The 15,517-nt window shown below is 58.2% G+C and overlaps 3 protein-coding genes across 3 annotated transcripts; all 3 read left to right on the forward strand.

Annotated features, from left to right (window-relative positions):
- Positions 1 to 829: 829 nt before the first annotated feature.
- LOC135989856 (inositol 1,4,5-trisphosphate receptor-interacting protein-like 1) lies at positions 830 to 2,338 on the forward strand. The gene has a single exon (XM_065636920.1). The coding sequence runs from the start codon at positions 830 to 832 to the stop codon at positions 2,336 to 2,338; it is 1,509 nt and encodes a 502-aa protein (XP_065492992.1).
- Positions 2,339 to 6,692: 4,354 nt separating this feature from the next.
- Positions 6,693 to 8,201, forward strand: LOC135989857 (inositol 1,4,5-trisphosphate receptor-interacting protein-like 1). The gene has a single exon (XM_065636921.1). It carries the CDS (start codon positions 6,693 to 6,695, stop codon positions 8,199 to 8,201), a length of 1,509 nt encoding a protein of 502 aa, XP_065492993.1.
- Positions 8,202 to 12,556: 4,355 nt separating this feature from the next.
- Positions 12,557 to 14,065, forward strand: LOC135989084 (inositol 1,4,5-trisphosphate receptor-interacting protein-like 1). The gene has a single exon (XM_065635639.1). The coding sequence runs from the start codon at positions 12,557 to 12,559 to the stop codon at positions 14,063 to 14,065; it is 1,509 nt and encodes a 502-aa protein (XP_065491711.1).
- The last annotated feature ends 1,452 nt before the right edge of the window (positions 14,066 to 15,517 follow it).

Below are 15,517 nucleotides of genomic sequence, written 5' to 3' on the forward strand. Positions count from 1 at the left end.
CCGTGCTTGGTGTGCCCCAGGGCACGCTTGGCCCTTTGGGCTGCCAGGACGCGCTGGTGACTCATCTTCAGGTTCCCACCAACCCAAACCCCCACATCTCTTTCTGTTCGGCTGCTCTCCAGCCTCTCGTAGACTCGATGATCTAAAAGCTCTTTACCAACTGAGATGATTCTACGACCGTGTGATTTATCTTGAAGCCTGCCCGGTGCAGAGTCAGAGGTTGGCCTAGATGGTCCCTGCGCGCACCTTCCAATCCCAGGATGTTCTATGATTATGAGATTGCCATGGGCAGGCAGAGGACAACAAACCCAACGCGAAGCGCCACGCAAGGGCCCGTGAAGAGCATGAACTCTGGCCCAGCCTTCACCGGGACGCCGGGGCAGCTGTGAGTGGGGCGCACGGGCAGGGCTGGCCGGCGGGCGTGCCTGTGACGCGCTCTGGCGCCTGTGACATCAGAAGGGACGAGTCCCCGCGGGGCGGTATACGAGGGGCACCAGCGGCAGCGCTGCCCCAGTTCGGCCTGGGCCAGCGGTGAGTGCGCAGGCGGGGGGAGGCCGGGCTGGACGGGGGCCGGGGCAGAAACGCGGCCCCCGGGGGTGGGTTCTCACCCTGCATGGAGGGCCCGGCCGCTCGCGGGAGCACCTTGGCCAGGGCACGGAGCCGCCGCCGCCGCCGGGGCTGGGGCAGCCCTTGCTGCCTCCCAGCTGCCTCGGCCCCGCTCCTACCTGCCCCTGCTCCCTGCGGCCCCCAGCCCCGCGCCCCTGCCCCGCCAGCCCCCTTCCTCCCACCCAGCCCCACTGAGCCCCTTCTCTCCCTTCTCCTGCAGGCCATGGCTATCATGGAGATTTTCTTCGGGGTTTGGCAAATTCTTACCCTGAACGTGCAGTCGGTCGGCTATGAGCCGGATGAGGAGACGCGCGAGCGCATGGAGCAGCGTGCGGAGATGCTGAGCCGGGAGATGACTCGGCTGTGGCAGGAGGTAGAGGAGATGAGCCAGGAGAAGACAAAGCAGGAGCAGAGCGGCTTTGCCTGGGCATCCCTGCTCCTCTCTGCCTTGCAGCACTGGCAGTGCTGGGCCGTTGCTGGAGTCCTGGTCCTGCTTTTCGGGCTCTGCTGGTGGCTCAGGAAACGGAGCCGTGAGGCAGAGACACAAGAGGAGAGCTCCGACAGGGACGTGGAGGAGGAGGAAGACGAAGAAGGGAATGATGATGCAAATGACCCAGGAAGGTATTTGGAGGATGCCATAGAGAGGCGAGTTCAGAACCGGGACAGACCTTGCAAGGCTGTGAAGAAACTGGTGGGAAAATTCATCGTTCTCTTCAACAAGGTCTTCTTCGATACTTGGTACCCAGTGCTGGAAAAAGCCATTGAGGTGGGCAGCGCCTTCGAAGGTTGGAGTCCCCATGAAGAAGACATCCCCTACTGCCTGCTTGTGCCCCTGAAGCCCCCCCGTGGACACATCTTCCACCTGGAGCCATGCTCCATGTGGCCCGGGAGGAACTTCCGCGTCCGTGTGGAGTTGGTGTGTACCTGTGAGACGGAGCAGCCGGCGCGAGAGACACGTTGCTTCCTCCACGACCCCAAGGAGGAGCAGAGGAGGAATGAGGGCCCCAGCATCCTACGGGACCTCTGCACTGGCTCCTACCTGGATGTGCAGAAAACTGCTGAGTGGTTCCAGAAGATGGTGAGAGGTTTCTGGAAGGATCTGCCTGAGTCAGCCGCGTACCGCCTAATGCCACTGCCCTCCGAGCGCTCCTGCAAATTCCGGGTCCTGCGAGGCTGGGAGAAAAGGTTCTTAATCGAGTTGGTGTTCGGGGTGCGGGAAGGCGACTCTGACATCTTCCTGAGTGGCCAGTACATAGAGGCTGCCTACACCTCAAGGACCTTGTGGCCAGAGACCTACGCTGTGGCAGAGATGAAGTTCTTCCGGCATATCGCCAGCCAGGCACAGCCCGACAGCTTCCACCTCAGATGCCTGCAGCTCTGCGACCGCAACCTGGCGGGCAGAGACTTTTCCGCCTATGCCTTGAAGACAGCTGTGATGCACCTGCTGACCACCAAGCCCCTGTCACACTGGCGCGAGGGTATTTTGTTGGAGCGGCTGGAGGACATCATGGGGTACCTGCAGAGCTGCCTGAAGAAGAGATGCCTGAACCACTTCTTCATCGCCAATGAGAACGTGCCTGAGGAGATCATCTTGCCCCTGGATCTGCGAACGGCTGAACCGCTCAACATCTTCCAGCACCTGGCGCAGAATCCTAACGCCCATGAGAAGGCACGGCTTGAGTTTGAGGAGATGCGGCGTCGGATTCGTGGACTCTTGCTCCACGGACGCTGAAAGAGGTCTCCCTGCACAGAGCTGTGTTTGCGGAGGTCACAGCTGCTGGCAGGCGACGGTGTCTTCCAGGAAGCAAAAAGAGGGGAGAATGCAGGGCACGGAAAGGAAAGGGAACACCCTCTGCAGCAGCCCTCTGCCAGGAATGGCAGCGTTCCCCTCTCGATGGTCTCCCCAGCGCAGCAGCCGGTGATGACAAAGAGCATTTTCACCCTGCTTTCCCCTCTCACTCTCACGGCCACGGTGGCGATTTCTCGTTGGCCCAGATACTCTTGCTGGGAGCTCTGGCGGGGCAGGGACCAAGCGAGAGGCACCGCTCCGTGTGCCTCTGTGTGTCCTCTGGGGCCTGGGGGACACTGTGCCCACCCCAGGCAGTCCCCGGGGAGCTGGTGCCACAGAACCCAGCACGCTGGACACGGGGAACACGCTGATCAGTCGGCAGCGGGAACTGGTGCCGCGCCTTTCCTCCCCAGCAAAAGCACACGCTGGGGAGAGGGACCCGATGCAGCTGAAGAGGCCATCGCGAGGAGGCTTGTGACAGGGACTCTGTCACCGCCCGGACAGCGACCGCACCCCTGACTTTGAGAGGGCCCATTCCTTCTGGGAGCTTTACTTTGTGTAGAGTTGCCAATAAAAGTTGTGTTTGAACAAATGCTGCATCCGTGAGTGTCTGTGCATCACTTTCTCGGGGAACACTGGCACAGGGTGCAGCTTCTCACAGAAGACACCCCTGTAATCCCTGGCAACCGAGACCTTGCCGCACTAAGCCAATACACTGCTGAGCTGCTGCAGAATCAGGGAGCGTTCTGCAGAAGAGCTGAAGTGGTGGGCTCTGATTTCATGATTCGCTTGGCTTTGGCTTCCCAGGTGTTGCGGGTTCATCCCAGCAGGCAGCTTGGCATCACGCAGCTGCTCAAGCCCTTTCCTCCAGTGGCACGGTGGAGAGAATCTGAAGGGTAAAAGTGGGAAAACTTGTGCGTTGAGCTAAGGCAGCTTAGTACGTAAAGCAAGAGCTACATGCCCGGGCAGGGCAAGGTAAAGAATTCATTCACTCTTCCCTGGTCTGCCGGCAGACCTGCCTTTTCAGGAACTGTCCTGCCACCCTGCACCTTGCGTTACCAGGAAACATCCTGGCCTTGCACGGCTCTCCGGTTATTATCATGGAATCACAGAATATCTCGAGTTGGAAGGGACACATAAGGATCACCGGGTCCAACCCCCAGGTCCTTGCAGGACTACCTAACATTAAACCATGTAACTAAGATTGTCCTCCAGACACTCCTTGGACTCGGACAGCCTTGGTGCCGTGTCCTTTCCTTGGGGAGCCAGTTCCAGCGGCCAACCACTCACCCAGGGAAGAACTTCTTTGCAATGTCCCATCTGAATTTCCCCTGTGTTGCGGTTGAGACGGACAAACGACCTAGGCCACGTTCTTCTGAGGCGCAAGTAGATACCATTTATTGCCACAAGTGCACTCTTATACAGTTTTCCCAATTCATGTGTCTTTTTACTGTTGGTTACAAGTTGCAGTAGTAACATCTCGTTGGCTAATTTTGCTGTCATCAATGTTACTCTTTTACCCCCTTCTCTCTCACGGGTACATCCCTTCTTTCTCACGGGTACACCTTAATATCTTCGGATACTCCTTTACTCGGATCTTTCTCACGGGTAAACCTTAATATCTTCAAGGCTGATCTCTGTTCCCATACCCTCTGTCAGGGAATCCACGGACCCACCGGAGTCCCCCACACCCCTGAGGCAGTGTCATGGAGGCACTCCAAATGTCAATTTTATGCAGGCAATAAGTTCCTAAGCAGACTTTGTTCCAGTTGGAATGTGTAGCCAATAAACAGACCAGAAACCGAATCACAGAATCACAGAAATTAAGGGATTGGCAGGGACCTCGAAAGGTCATCTAGTCCAATCCCCGTGCTGGAGCAGGAACACCCAGATGAGGTTACGCAGGAAGGTGTCCAGGCGGGTTGTGAATGTCTCAAGGAGACTCCGCAACCTCCCTGGGCAGCCTGTTCCAGGCTCTGGCACCCTCACTGTGAAGAAGTTTCTTCGCATATTTAAGTGGAACCTCCTGTGTTCCAGTTTGTACCCATTGCCTCTTGTCCTGTCGTTGCTTGTCACTGAGAAGAGCCTGGCTCCATCCTCCTGACGCTCACCCTTTCCATACTGATCACCATGAATGAGCTCACCCCTCAGTCTCCTCTCCTCCAAGCTCAAGAGCCCCAGCTCCCTCAGCCTTTCCTCACACGGGAGATGCTCCACTCCCTTCAGCATCTTTGTGGCTGCGCTGGACTCTCTCCAGCAGTTCCCTGTCCTTCTGGAGCCGAGGGGCCCAGAACTGGACACGATATTCCAGATGCGGTCTCACCAGGGCAGAGTAGAGGGGCAGGAGAACCTCTCTGACCTACTGACCACCCCCCTTCTAATACACCCCAGGTCCCATTGGCCTTCCTGGCCACAAGGGCCCACTGCTGGCTCATGGTCACCCTGCTGTCCCCAGGACCCCCAGGTCCCTTTCCCCTGCGCTGCTCTCCAACAGGCCGTTCCCCAACTTATACTGGAACCTGGGTTTATACAAATTACTTAGCACTTTGACTACATAAAAGACAGGCTCGGATATCCGCTGAGGAGATTATTGGCGTGTGACTACAAGGAATCATGAAAATCCACGGTGTGCATGCATACACTCACCAGAAACCAAACTAGACGCCTCTCGCTCAAGGGCACCCAGAAGAAATATTCACTTGCCTGGTTTAGGCAAGGACTCGCTCAAGGGTATATCCAGCAGAGGAAAACAACCGCTCATCCAGGTGAGGAGGTGAGGCGCTCTCAGTCGTGGGAAGTCTCCTTGGACAGCGTCCCAGTCTAAGGGGAGGCCTCCAGTTCACAGAGCCGCTGCTTCGAGAAGGCCACTCCAAGCGGGGCTTTGACAGGGACCCCATTTTATAGCCTGGTCAGATCTGGCTGGGGGCATTACAACATGGTCCAGAAGCTTCTCAGCTTCTCCGGGAACGTGCTTTTGTTGAGGACCCTGTCAACTGACCGAGGGTCCCACCCCTCCTGCCCCCTCAGCCAGGGGGAGGTGAAGTCACCCTGCCCCCAGGTGTGGGGAGGACGTGACTGTCAGCAGCATCCGAGGTGTGTACGTGGACACAGGCACAGTGGGGCACAAAGGGGCACAGCAGGTGCTGAAGAGCCACCAAGCGTCCTACTGAAGGCTCCGGATCCCCTCAGGGGATGTGCAGCTGCCACAAGGAAGCTGTAGACTGCAATGAGGTCAGCCCTCAGCCTTCTCTTCTCCAGGCTGAACAAGCCAAGTGACCTCAGCCACTCCCCAGAAAGAAGTCTTGCCCTCAAGGCCTTGCACCATCCTGGTCGCCCTCCTCTGGACACACTCAGAGTTTGACGTCCTTCTTCTCCTGTGGCGCCCAGAACCGCGCACAGTGCTCCAGGTGGGGCCGCACCAGCGCAGTGTGCAGCGGGACAATCTCCTCCCTCGCCCGGCTGGCGATGCCGTGCTTGGTGTGCCCCAGGGCACGCTTGGCCCTTTGGGCTGCCAGGACGCGCTGGTGACTCATCTTCAGGTTCCCACCAACCCAAACCCCCACATCTCTTTCTGTTCGGCTGCTCTCCAGCCTCTCGTAGACTCGATGATCTAAAAGCTCTTTACCAACTGAGATGATTCTACGACCGTGTGATTTATCTTGAAGCCTGCCCGGTGCAGAGTCAGAGGTTGGCCTAGATGGTCCCTGCGCGCACCTTCCAATCCCAGGATGTTCTATGATTATGAGATTGCCATGGGCAGGCAGAGGACAACAAACCCAACGCGAAGCGCCACGCAAGGGCCCGTGAAGAGCATGAACTCTGGCCCAGCCTTCACCGGGACGCCGGGGCAGCTGTGAGTGGGGCGCACGGGCAGGGCTGGCCGGCGGGCGTGCCTGTGACGCGCTCTGGCGCCTGTGACATCAGAAGGGACGAGTCCCCGCGGGGCGGTATACGAGGGGCACCAGCGGCAGCGCTGCCCCAGTTCGGCCTGGGCCAGCGGTGAGTGCGCAGGCGGGGGGAGGCCGGGCTGGACGGGGGCCGGGGCAGAAACGCGGCCCCCGGGGGTGGGTTCTCACCCTGCATGGAGGGCCCGGCCGCTCGCGGGAGCACCTTGGCCAGGGCACGGAGCCGCCGCCGCCGCCGGGGCTGGGGCAGCCCTTGCTGCCTCCCAGCTGCCTCGGCCCCGCTCCTACCTGCCCCTGCTCCCTGCGGCCCCCAGCCCCGCGCCCCTGCCCCGCCAGCCCCCTTCCTCCCACCCAGCCCCACTGAGCCCCTTCTCTCCCTTCTCCTGCAGGCCATGGCTATCATGGAGATTTTCTTCGGGGTTTGGCAAATTCTTACCCTGAACGTGCAGTCGGTCGGCTATGAGCCGGATGAGGAGACGCGCGAGCGCATGGAGCAGCGTGCGGAGATGCTGAGCCGGGAGATGACTCGGCTGTGGCAGGAGGTAGAGGAGATGAGCCAGGAGAAGACAAAGCAGGAGCAGAGCGGCTTTGCCTGGGCATCCCTGCTCCTCTCTGCCTTGCAGCACTGGCAGTGCTGGGCCGTTGCTGGAGTCCTGGTGCTGCTTTTCGGGCTCTGCTGGTGGCTCAGGAAACGGAGCCGTGAGGCAGAGACACAAGAGGAGAGCTCCGACAGGGACGTGGAGGAGGAGGAAGACGAAGAAGGGAATGATGATGCAAATGACCCAGGAAGGTATTTGGAGGATGCCATAGAGAGGCGAGTTCAGAACCGGGACAGACCTTGCAAGGCTGTGAAGAAACTGGTGGGAAAATTCATCGTTCTCTTCAACAAGGTCTTCTTCGATACTTGGTACCCAGTGCTGGAAAAAGCCATTGAGGTGGGCAGCGCCTTCGAAGGTTGGAGTCCCCATGAAGAAGACATCCCCTACTGCCTGCTTGTGCCCCTGAAGCCCCCCCGTGGACACATCTTCCACCTGGAGCCATGCTCCATGTGGCCCGGGAGGAACTTCCGCGTCCGTGTGGAGTTGGTGTGTACCTGTGAGACGGAGCAGCCGGCGCGAGAGACACGTTGCTTCCTCCACGACCCCAAGGAGGAGCAGAGGAGGAATGAGGGCCCCAGCATCCTACGGGACCTCTGCACTGGCTCCTACCTGGATGTGCAGAAAACTGCTGAGTGGTTCCAGAAGATGGTGAGAGGTTTCTGGAAGGATCTGCCTGAGTCAGCCGCGTACCGCCTAATGCCACTGCCCTCCGAGCGCTCCTGCAAATTCCGGGTCCTGCGAGGCTGGGAGAAAAGGTTCTTAATCGAGTTGGTGTTCGGGGTGCGGGAAGGCGACTCTGACATCTTCCTGAGTGGCCAGTACATAGAGGCTGCCTACACCTCAAGGACCTTGTGGCCAGAGACCTACGCTGTGGCAGAGATGAAGTTCTTCCGGCATATCGCCAGCCAGGCACAGCCCGACAGCTTCCACCTCAGATGCCTGCAGCTCTGCGACCGCAACCTGGCGGGCAGAGACTTTTCCGCCTATGCCTTGAAGACAGCTGTGATGCACCTGCTGACCACCAAGCCCCTGTCACACTGGCGCGAGGGTATTTTGTTGGAGCGGCTGGAGGACATCATGGGGTACCTGCAGAGCTGCCTGAAGAAGAGATGCCTGAACCACTTCTTCATCGCCAATGAGAACGTGCCTGAGGAGATCATCTTGCCCCTGGATCTGCGAACGGCTGAACCGCTCAACATCTTCCAGCACCTGGCGCAGAATCCTAACGCCCATGAGAAGGCACGGCTTGAGTTTGAGGAGATGCGGCGTCGGATTCGTGGACTCTTGCTCCACGGACGCTGAAAGAGGTCTCCCTGCACAGAGCTGTGTTTGCGGAGGTCACAGCTGCTGGCAGGCGACGGTGTCTTCCAGGAAGCAAAAAGAGGGGAGAATGCAGGGCACGGAAAGGGAAGGGAACACCCTCTGCAGCAGCCCTCTGCCAGGAATGGCAGCGTTCCCCTCTCGATGGTCTCCCCAGCGCAGCAGCCGGTGATGACAAAGAGCATTTTCACCCTGCTTTCCCCTCTCACTCTCACGGCCACGGTGGCGAATTTCTCGTTGGCCCAGATACTCTTGCTGGGAGCTCTGGCGGGGCAGGGACCAAGCGAGAGGCACCGCTCCGTGTGCCTCTGTGTGTCCTCTGGGGCCTGGGGGACACTGTGCCCACCCCAGACAGTCCCCGGGGAGCTGGTGCCACAGAACCCAGCACGCTGGACACGGGGAACACGCTGATCAGTCGGCAGCGGGAACTGGTGCCGCGCCTTTCCTCCCCAGCAAAAGCACACGCTGGGGAGAGGGACCCGATGCAGCTGAAGAGGCCATCGCGAGGAGGCTTGTGACAGGGACTCTGTTACCGCCCGGACAGCGACCACACCCCTGACTTTGAGAGGGCCCATTCCTTCCGGGAGCTTTACTTTGTGTAGAGTTGCCAATAAAAGTTGTGTTTGAACAAATGCTGCATCCGTGAGTGTCTGTGCATCACTTTCTCGGGGAACACTGGCACAGGGTGCAGCTTCTCACAGAAGACACCCCTGTAATCCCTGGCAACCGAGACCTTGCCGCACTAAGCCAATACACTGCTGAGCTGCTGCAGAATCAGGGAGCGTTCTGCAGAAGAGCTGAAGTGGTGGGCTCTGATTTCATGATTCGCTTGGCTTTGGCTTCCCAGGTGTTGCGGGTTCATCCCAGCAGGCAGCTTGGCATCACGCAGCTGCTCAAGCCCTTTCCTCCAGTGGCACGGTGGAGAGAATCTGAAGGGTAAAAGTGGGAAAACTTGTGCGTTGAGCTAAGGCAGCTTAGTACGTAAAGCAAGAGCTACATGCCCGGGCAGGGCAAGGTAAAGAATTCATTCACTCTTCCCTGGTCTGCCGGCAGACCTGCCTTTTCAGGAACTGTCCTGCCACCCTGCACCTTGCGTTACCAGGAAACATCCTGGCCTTGCACGGCTCTCCGGTTATTATCATGGAATCACAGAATATCTCGAGTTGGAAGGGACACATAAGGATCACCGGGTCCAACCCCCAGGTCCTTGCAGGACTACCTAACATTAAACCATGTAACTAAGATTGTCCTCCAGACACTCCTTGGACTCGGACAGCCTTGGTGCCGTGTCCTTTCCTTGGGGAGCCAGTTCCAGCGGCCAACCACTCACCCAGGGAAGAACTTCTTTGCAATGTCCCATCTGAATTTCCCCTGTGTTGCGGTTGAGACGGACAAACGCCCTAGGCCACGTTCTTCTGAGGCGCAAGTAGATACCATTTATTGCCACAAGTGCACTCTTATACAGTTTTCCCAATTCATGTGTCTTTTTACTGTTGGTTACAAGTTGCAGTAGTAACATCTCGTTGGCTAATTTTGCTGTCATCAATGTTACTCTTTTACCCCCTTCTCTCTCACGGGTACATCCCTTCTTTCTCACGGGTACACCTTAATATCTTCGGATACTCCTTTACTCGGATCTTTCTCACGGGTAAACCTTAATATCTTCAAGGCTGATCTCTGTTCCCATACCCTCTGTCAGGGAATCCACGGACCCACCGGAGTCCCCCACACCCCTGAGGCAGTGTCATGGAGGCACTCCAAATGTCAATTTTATGCAGGCAATAAGTTCCTAAGCAGACTTTGTTCCAGTTGGAATGTGTAGCCAATAAACAGACCAGAAACCGAATCACAGAATCACAGAAATTAAGGGATTGGCAGGGACCTCGAAAGGTCATCTAGTCCAATCCCCGTGCTGGAGCAGGAACACCCAGATGAGGTTACGCAGGAAGGTGTCCAGGCGGGTTGTGAATGTCTCAAGGAGACTCCGCAACCTCCCTGGGCAGCCTGTTCCAGGCTCTGGCACCCTCACTGTGAAGAAGTTTCTTCGCATATTTAAGTGGAACCTCCTGTGTTCCAGTTTGTACCCATTGCCTCTTGTCCTGTCGTTGCTTGTCACCGAGAAGAGCCTGGCTCCATCCTCCTGACGCTCACCCTTTCCATACTGATCACCATGAATGAGCTCACCCCTCAGTCTCCTCTCCTCCAAGCTCAAGAGCCCCAGCTCCCTCAGCCTTTCCTCACACGGGAGATGCTCCACTTCCTTCAGCATCTTTGTGGCTGCGCTGGACTCTCTCCAGCAGTTCCCTGTCCTTCTGGAGCCGAGGGGCCCAGAACTGGACACGATATTCCAGATGCGGTCTCACCAGGGCAGAGTAGAGGGGCAGGAGAACCTCTCTGACCTACTGACCACCCCCCTTCTAATACACCCCAGGTCCCATTGGCCTTCCTGGCCACAAGGGCCCACTGCTGGCTCATGGTCACCCTGCTGTCCCCAGGACCCCCAGGTCCCTTTCCCCTGCGCTGCTCTCCAACAGGCCGTTCCCCAACTTATACTGGAACCTGGGTTTATACAAATTACTTAGCACTTTGACTACATAAAAGACAGGCTCGGATATCCGCTGAGGAGATTATTGCCGTGTGACTACAAGGAATCATGAAAATCCACGGTGTGCATGCATACACTCACCAGAAACCAAACTAGACGCCTCTCGCTCAAGGGCACCCAGAAGAAATATTCACTTGCCTGGTTTAGGCAAGGACTCGCTCAAGGGTATATCCAGCAGAGGAAAACAACCGCTCATCCAGGTGAGGAGGTGAGGCGCTCTCAGTCGTGGGAAGTCTCCTTGGACAGCGTCCCAGTCTAAGGGGAGGCCTCCAGTTCACAGAGCCGCTGCTTCGAGAAGGCCACTCCAAGCGGGGCTTTGACAGGGACCCCATTTTATAGCCTGGTCAGATCTGGCTGGGGGCATTACAACATGGTCCAGAAGCTTCTCAGCTTCTCCGGGAACGTGCTTTTGTTGAGGACCCTGTCAACTGACCGAGGGTCCCACCCCTCCTGCCCCCTCAGCCAGGGGGAGGTGAAGTCACCCTGCCCCCAGGTGTGGGGAGGACGTGACTGTCAGCACCATCCGAGGTGTGTACGTGGACACAGGCACAGTGGGGCACAAAGGGGCACAGCAGGTGCTGAAGAGCCACCAAGCGTCCTACTGAAGGCTCCGGATCCCCTCAGGGGATGTGCAGCTGCCACAAGGAAGCTGTAGACTGCAATGAGGTCAGCCCTCAGCCTTCTCTTCTCCAGGCTGAACAAGCCAAGTGACCTCAGCCACTCCCCAGAAAGAAGTCTTGCCCTCAAGGCCTTGCACCATCCTGGTCGCCCTCCTCTGGACACACTCAGAGTTTGACGTCCTTCTTCTCCTGTGGCGCCCAGAACCGCGCACAGTGCTCCAGGTGGGGCCGCACCAGCGCAGTGTGCAGCGGGACAATCTCCTCCCTCGCCCGGCTGGCGATGCCGTGCTTGGTGTGCCCCAGGGCACGCTTGGCCCTTTGGGCTGCCAGGACGCGCTGGTGACTCATCTTCAGGTTCCCACCAACCCAAACCCCCACATCTCTTTCTGTTCGGCTGCTCTCCAGCCTCTCGTAGACTCGATGATCTAAAAGCTCTTTACCAACTGAGATGATTCTACGACCGTGTGATTTATCTTGAAGCCTGCCCGGTGCAGAGTCAGAGGTTGGCCTAGATGGTCCCTGCGCGCACCTTCCAATCCCAGGATGTTCTATGATTATGAGATTGCCATGGGCAGGCAGAGGACAACAAACCCAACGCGAAGCGCCACGCAAGGGCCCGTGAAGAGCATGAACTCTGGCCCAGCCTTCACCGGGACGCCGGGGCAGCTGTGAGTGGGGCGCACGGGCAGGGCTGGCCGGCGGGCGTGCCTGTGACGCGCTCTGGCGCCTGTGACATCAGAAGGGACGAGTCCCCGCGGGGCGGTATACGAGGGGCACCAGCGGCAGCGCTGCCCCAGTTCGGCCTGGGCCAGCGGTGAGTGCGCAGGCTGGGGGAGGCCGGGCTGGACGGGGGCCGGGGCAGAAACGCGGCCCCCGGGGGTGGGTTCTCACCCTGCATGGAGGGCCCGGCCGCTCGCGGGAGCACCTTGGCCAGGGCACGGAGCCGCCGCCGCCGCCGGGGCTGGGGCAGCCCTTGCTGCCTCCCAGCTGCCTCGGCCCCGCTCCTACCTGCCCCTGCTCCCTGCGGCCCCCAGCCCCGCGCCCCTGCCCCGCCAGCCCCCTTCCTCCCACCCAGCCCCACTGAGCCCCTTCTCTCCCTTCTCCTGCAGGCCATGGCTATCATGGAGATTTTCTTCGGGGTTTGGCAAATTCTTACCCTGAACGTGCAGTCGGTCGGCTATGAGCCGGATGAGGAGACGCGCGAGCGCATGGAGCAGCGTGCGGAGATGCTGAGCCGGGAGATGACTCGGCTGTGGCAGGAGGTAGAGGAGATGAGCCAGGAGCAGACAAAGCAGGAGCAGAGCGGCTTTGCCTGGGCATCCCTGCTCCTCTCTGCCTTGCAGCACTGGCAGTGCTGGGCCGTTGCTGGAGTCCTGGTCCTGCTTTTCGGGCTCTGCTGGTGGCTCAGGAAACGGAGCCGTGAGGCAGAGACACAAGAGGAGAGCTCCGACAGGGACGTGGAGGAGGAGGAAGACGAAGAAGGGAATGATGATGCAAATGACCCAGGAAGGTATTTGGAGGATGCCATAGAGAGGCGAGTTCAGAACCGGGACAGACCTTGCAAGGCTGTGAAGAAACTGGTGGGAAAATTCATCGTTCTCTTCAACAAGGTCTTCTTCGATACTTGGTACCCAGTGCTGGAAAAAGCCATTGAGGTGGGCAGCGCCTTCGAAGGTTGGAGTCCCCATGAAGAAGACATCCCCTACTGCCTGCTTGTGCCCCTGAAGCCCCCCCGTGGACACATCTTCCACCTGGAGCCATGCTCCATGTGGCCCGGGAGGAACTTCCGCGTCCGTGTGGAGTTGGTGTGTACCTGTGAGACGGAGCAGCCGGCGCGAGAGACACGTTGCTTCCTCCACGACCCCAAGGAGGAGCAGAGGAGGAATGAGGGCCCCAGCATCCTACGGGACCTCTGCACTGGCTCCTACCTGGATGTGCAGAAAACTGCTGAGTGGTTCCAGAAGATGGTGAGAGGTTTCTGGAAGGATCTGCCTGAGTCAGCCGCGTACCGCCTAATGCCACTGCCCTCCGAGCGCTCCTGCAAATTCCGGGTCCTGCGAGGCTGGGAGAAAAGGTTCTTAATCGAGTTGGTGTTCGGGGTGCGGGAAGGCGACTCTGACATCTTCCTGAGTGGCCAGTACATAGAGGCTGCCTACACCTCAAGGACCTTGTGGCCAGAGACCTACGCTGTGGCAGAGATGAAGTTCTTCCGGCATATCGCCAGCCAGGCACAGCCCGACAGCTTCCACCTCAGATGCCTGCAGCTCTGCGACCGCAACCTGGCGGGCAGAGACTTTTCCGCCTATGCCTTGAAGACAGCTGTGATGCACCTGCTGACCACCAAGCCCCTGTCACACTGGCGCGAGGGTATTTTGTTGGAGCGGCTGGAGGACATCATGGGGTACCTGCAGAGCTGCCTGAAGAAGAGATGCCTGAACCACTTCTTCATCGCCAATGAGAACGTGCCTGAGGAGATCATCTTGCCCCTGGATCTGCGAACGGCTGAACCGCTCAACATCTTCCAGCACCTGGCGCAGAATCCTAACGCCCATGAGAAGGCACGGCTTGAGTTTGAGGAGATGCGGCGTCGGATTCGTGGACTCTTGCTCCACGGACGCTGAAAGAGGTCTCCCTGCACAGAGCTGTGTTTGCGGAGGTCACAGCTGCTGGCAGGCGACGGTGTCTTCCAGGAAGCAAAAAGAGGGGAGAATGCAGGGCACGGAAAGGGAAGGGAACACCCTCTGCAGCAGCCCTCTGCCAGGAATGGCAGCGTTCCCCTCTCGATGGTCTCCCCAGCGCAGCAGCCGGTGATGACAAAGAGCATTTTCACCCTGCTTTCCCCTCTCACTCTCACGGCCACGGTGGCGATTTCTCGTTGGCCCAGATACTCTTGCTGGGAGCTCTGGCGGGGCAGGGACCAAGCGAGAGGCACCGCTCCGTGTGCCTCTGTGTGTCCTCTGGGGCCTGGGGGACACTGTGCCCACCCCAGACAGTCCCCGGGGAGCTGGTGCCACAGAACCCAGCACGCTGGACACGGGGAACACGCTGATCAGTCGGCAGCGGGAACTGGTGCCGCACCTTTCCTCCCCAGCAAAAGCACACGCTGGGGAGAGGGACCCGATGCAGCTGAAGAGGCCATCGCGAGGAGGCTTGTGACAGGGACTCTGTTACCGCCCGGACAGCGACCGCACCCCTGACTTTGAGAGGGCCCATTCCTTCTGGGAGCTTTACTTTGTGTAGAGTTGCCAATAAAAGTTGTGTTTGAACAAATGCTGCATCCGTGAGTGTCTGTGCATCACTTTCTCGGGGAACACTGGCACAGGGTGCAGCTTCTCACAGAAGACAGCCCTGGAACCCCCTTTTGTGTGAGGCAATGTAGGACCATCACAAGAATCAGGCAGACGCCATGAACGGAATTGCAAAGAGCAAAATTATTTTAGTTACCGTACTACCAGGGGATCTCTGAAACAGCATGTAATCTCCTGGGCACAGGTAACAGAAGCAAAGACACCGGCGCTGCAGATTTCTGCCTTGGTAGAAGATCACTTGGCCTGCTGTGTTCACGTGTATTTCCAAGGCTTCAAGCAGGCGCAGCCTTCTGCTTTCTTGCAACAAAGCAGGAATCTGAGGCATAATGGTAAGGTGCCTTAGAGTTTCTCACAGGCCTATGTTATCTAACACAGAGGTTCAACTTGTTAAGCACACAAATTCAGTAAAACTATTAGTGCGATGTTAGTGCTTTTTCTACAGCCCAGCTGCAAGTCACTTGAGCGTGTTTACATTTAATCTCCTTGCCATTCTTCCGCTATATATGTGCACATATTTTACAAGTACTTAATAGAAAAGGGGTTTGATCGTGGGCAATGTCCCATGCCTGTGCAGTATAAGCTGATCCATGTGCACAAGCTATACGCACATTTTGCAGCGCAGTGTGCAGCGGGACAATCTCCTCCCTCGTCCAGCTGGCGATGCCGTGCTTGGTGTGCCCCAGGGCACGCTTGGCCCTTTGGGCTGCCAGGACGCGCTGGTGACTCATCTTCAAATTTCATCAACCCAGAACCCTACGTCTCTTT

This window comes from Caloenas nicobarica, chromosome 5 (genome assembly GCF_036013445.1).
Source record: "Caloenas nicobarica isolate bCalNic1 chromosome 5, bCalNic1.hap1, whole genome shotgun sequence".
Lineage (NCBI taxonomy): Eukaryota > Metazoa > Chordata > Aves > Columbiformes > Columbidae > Caloenas > Caloenas nicobarica.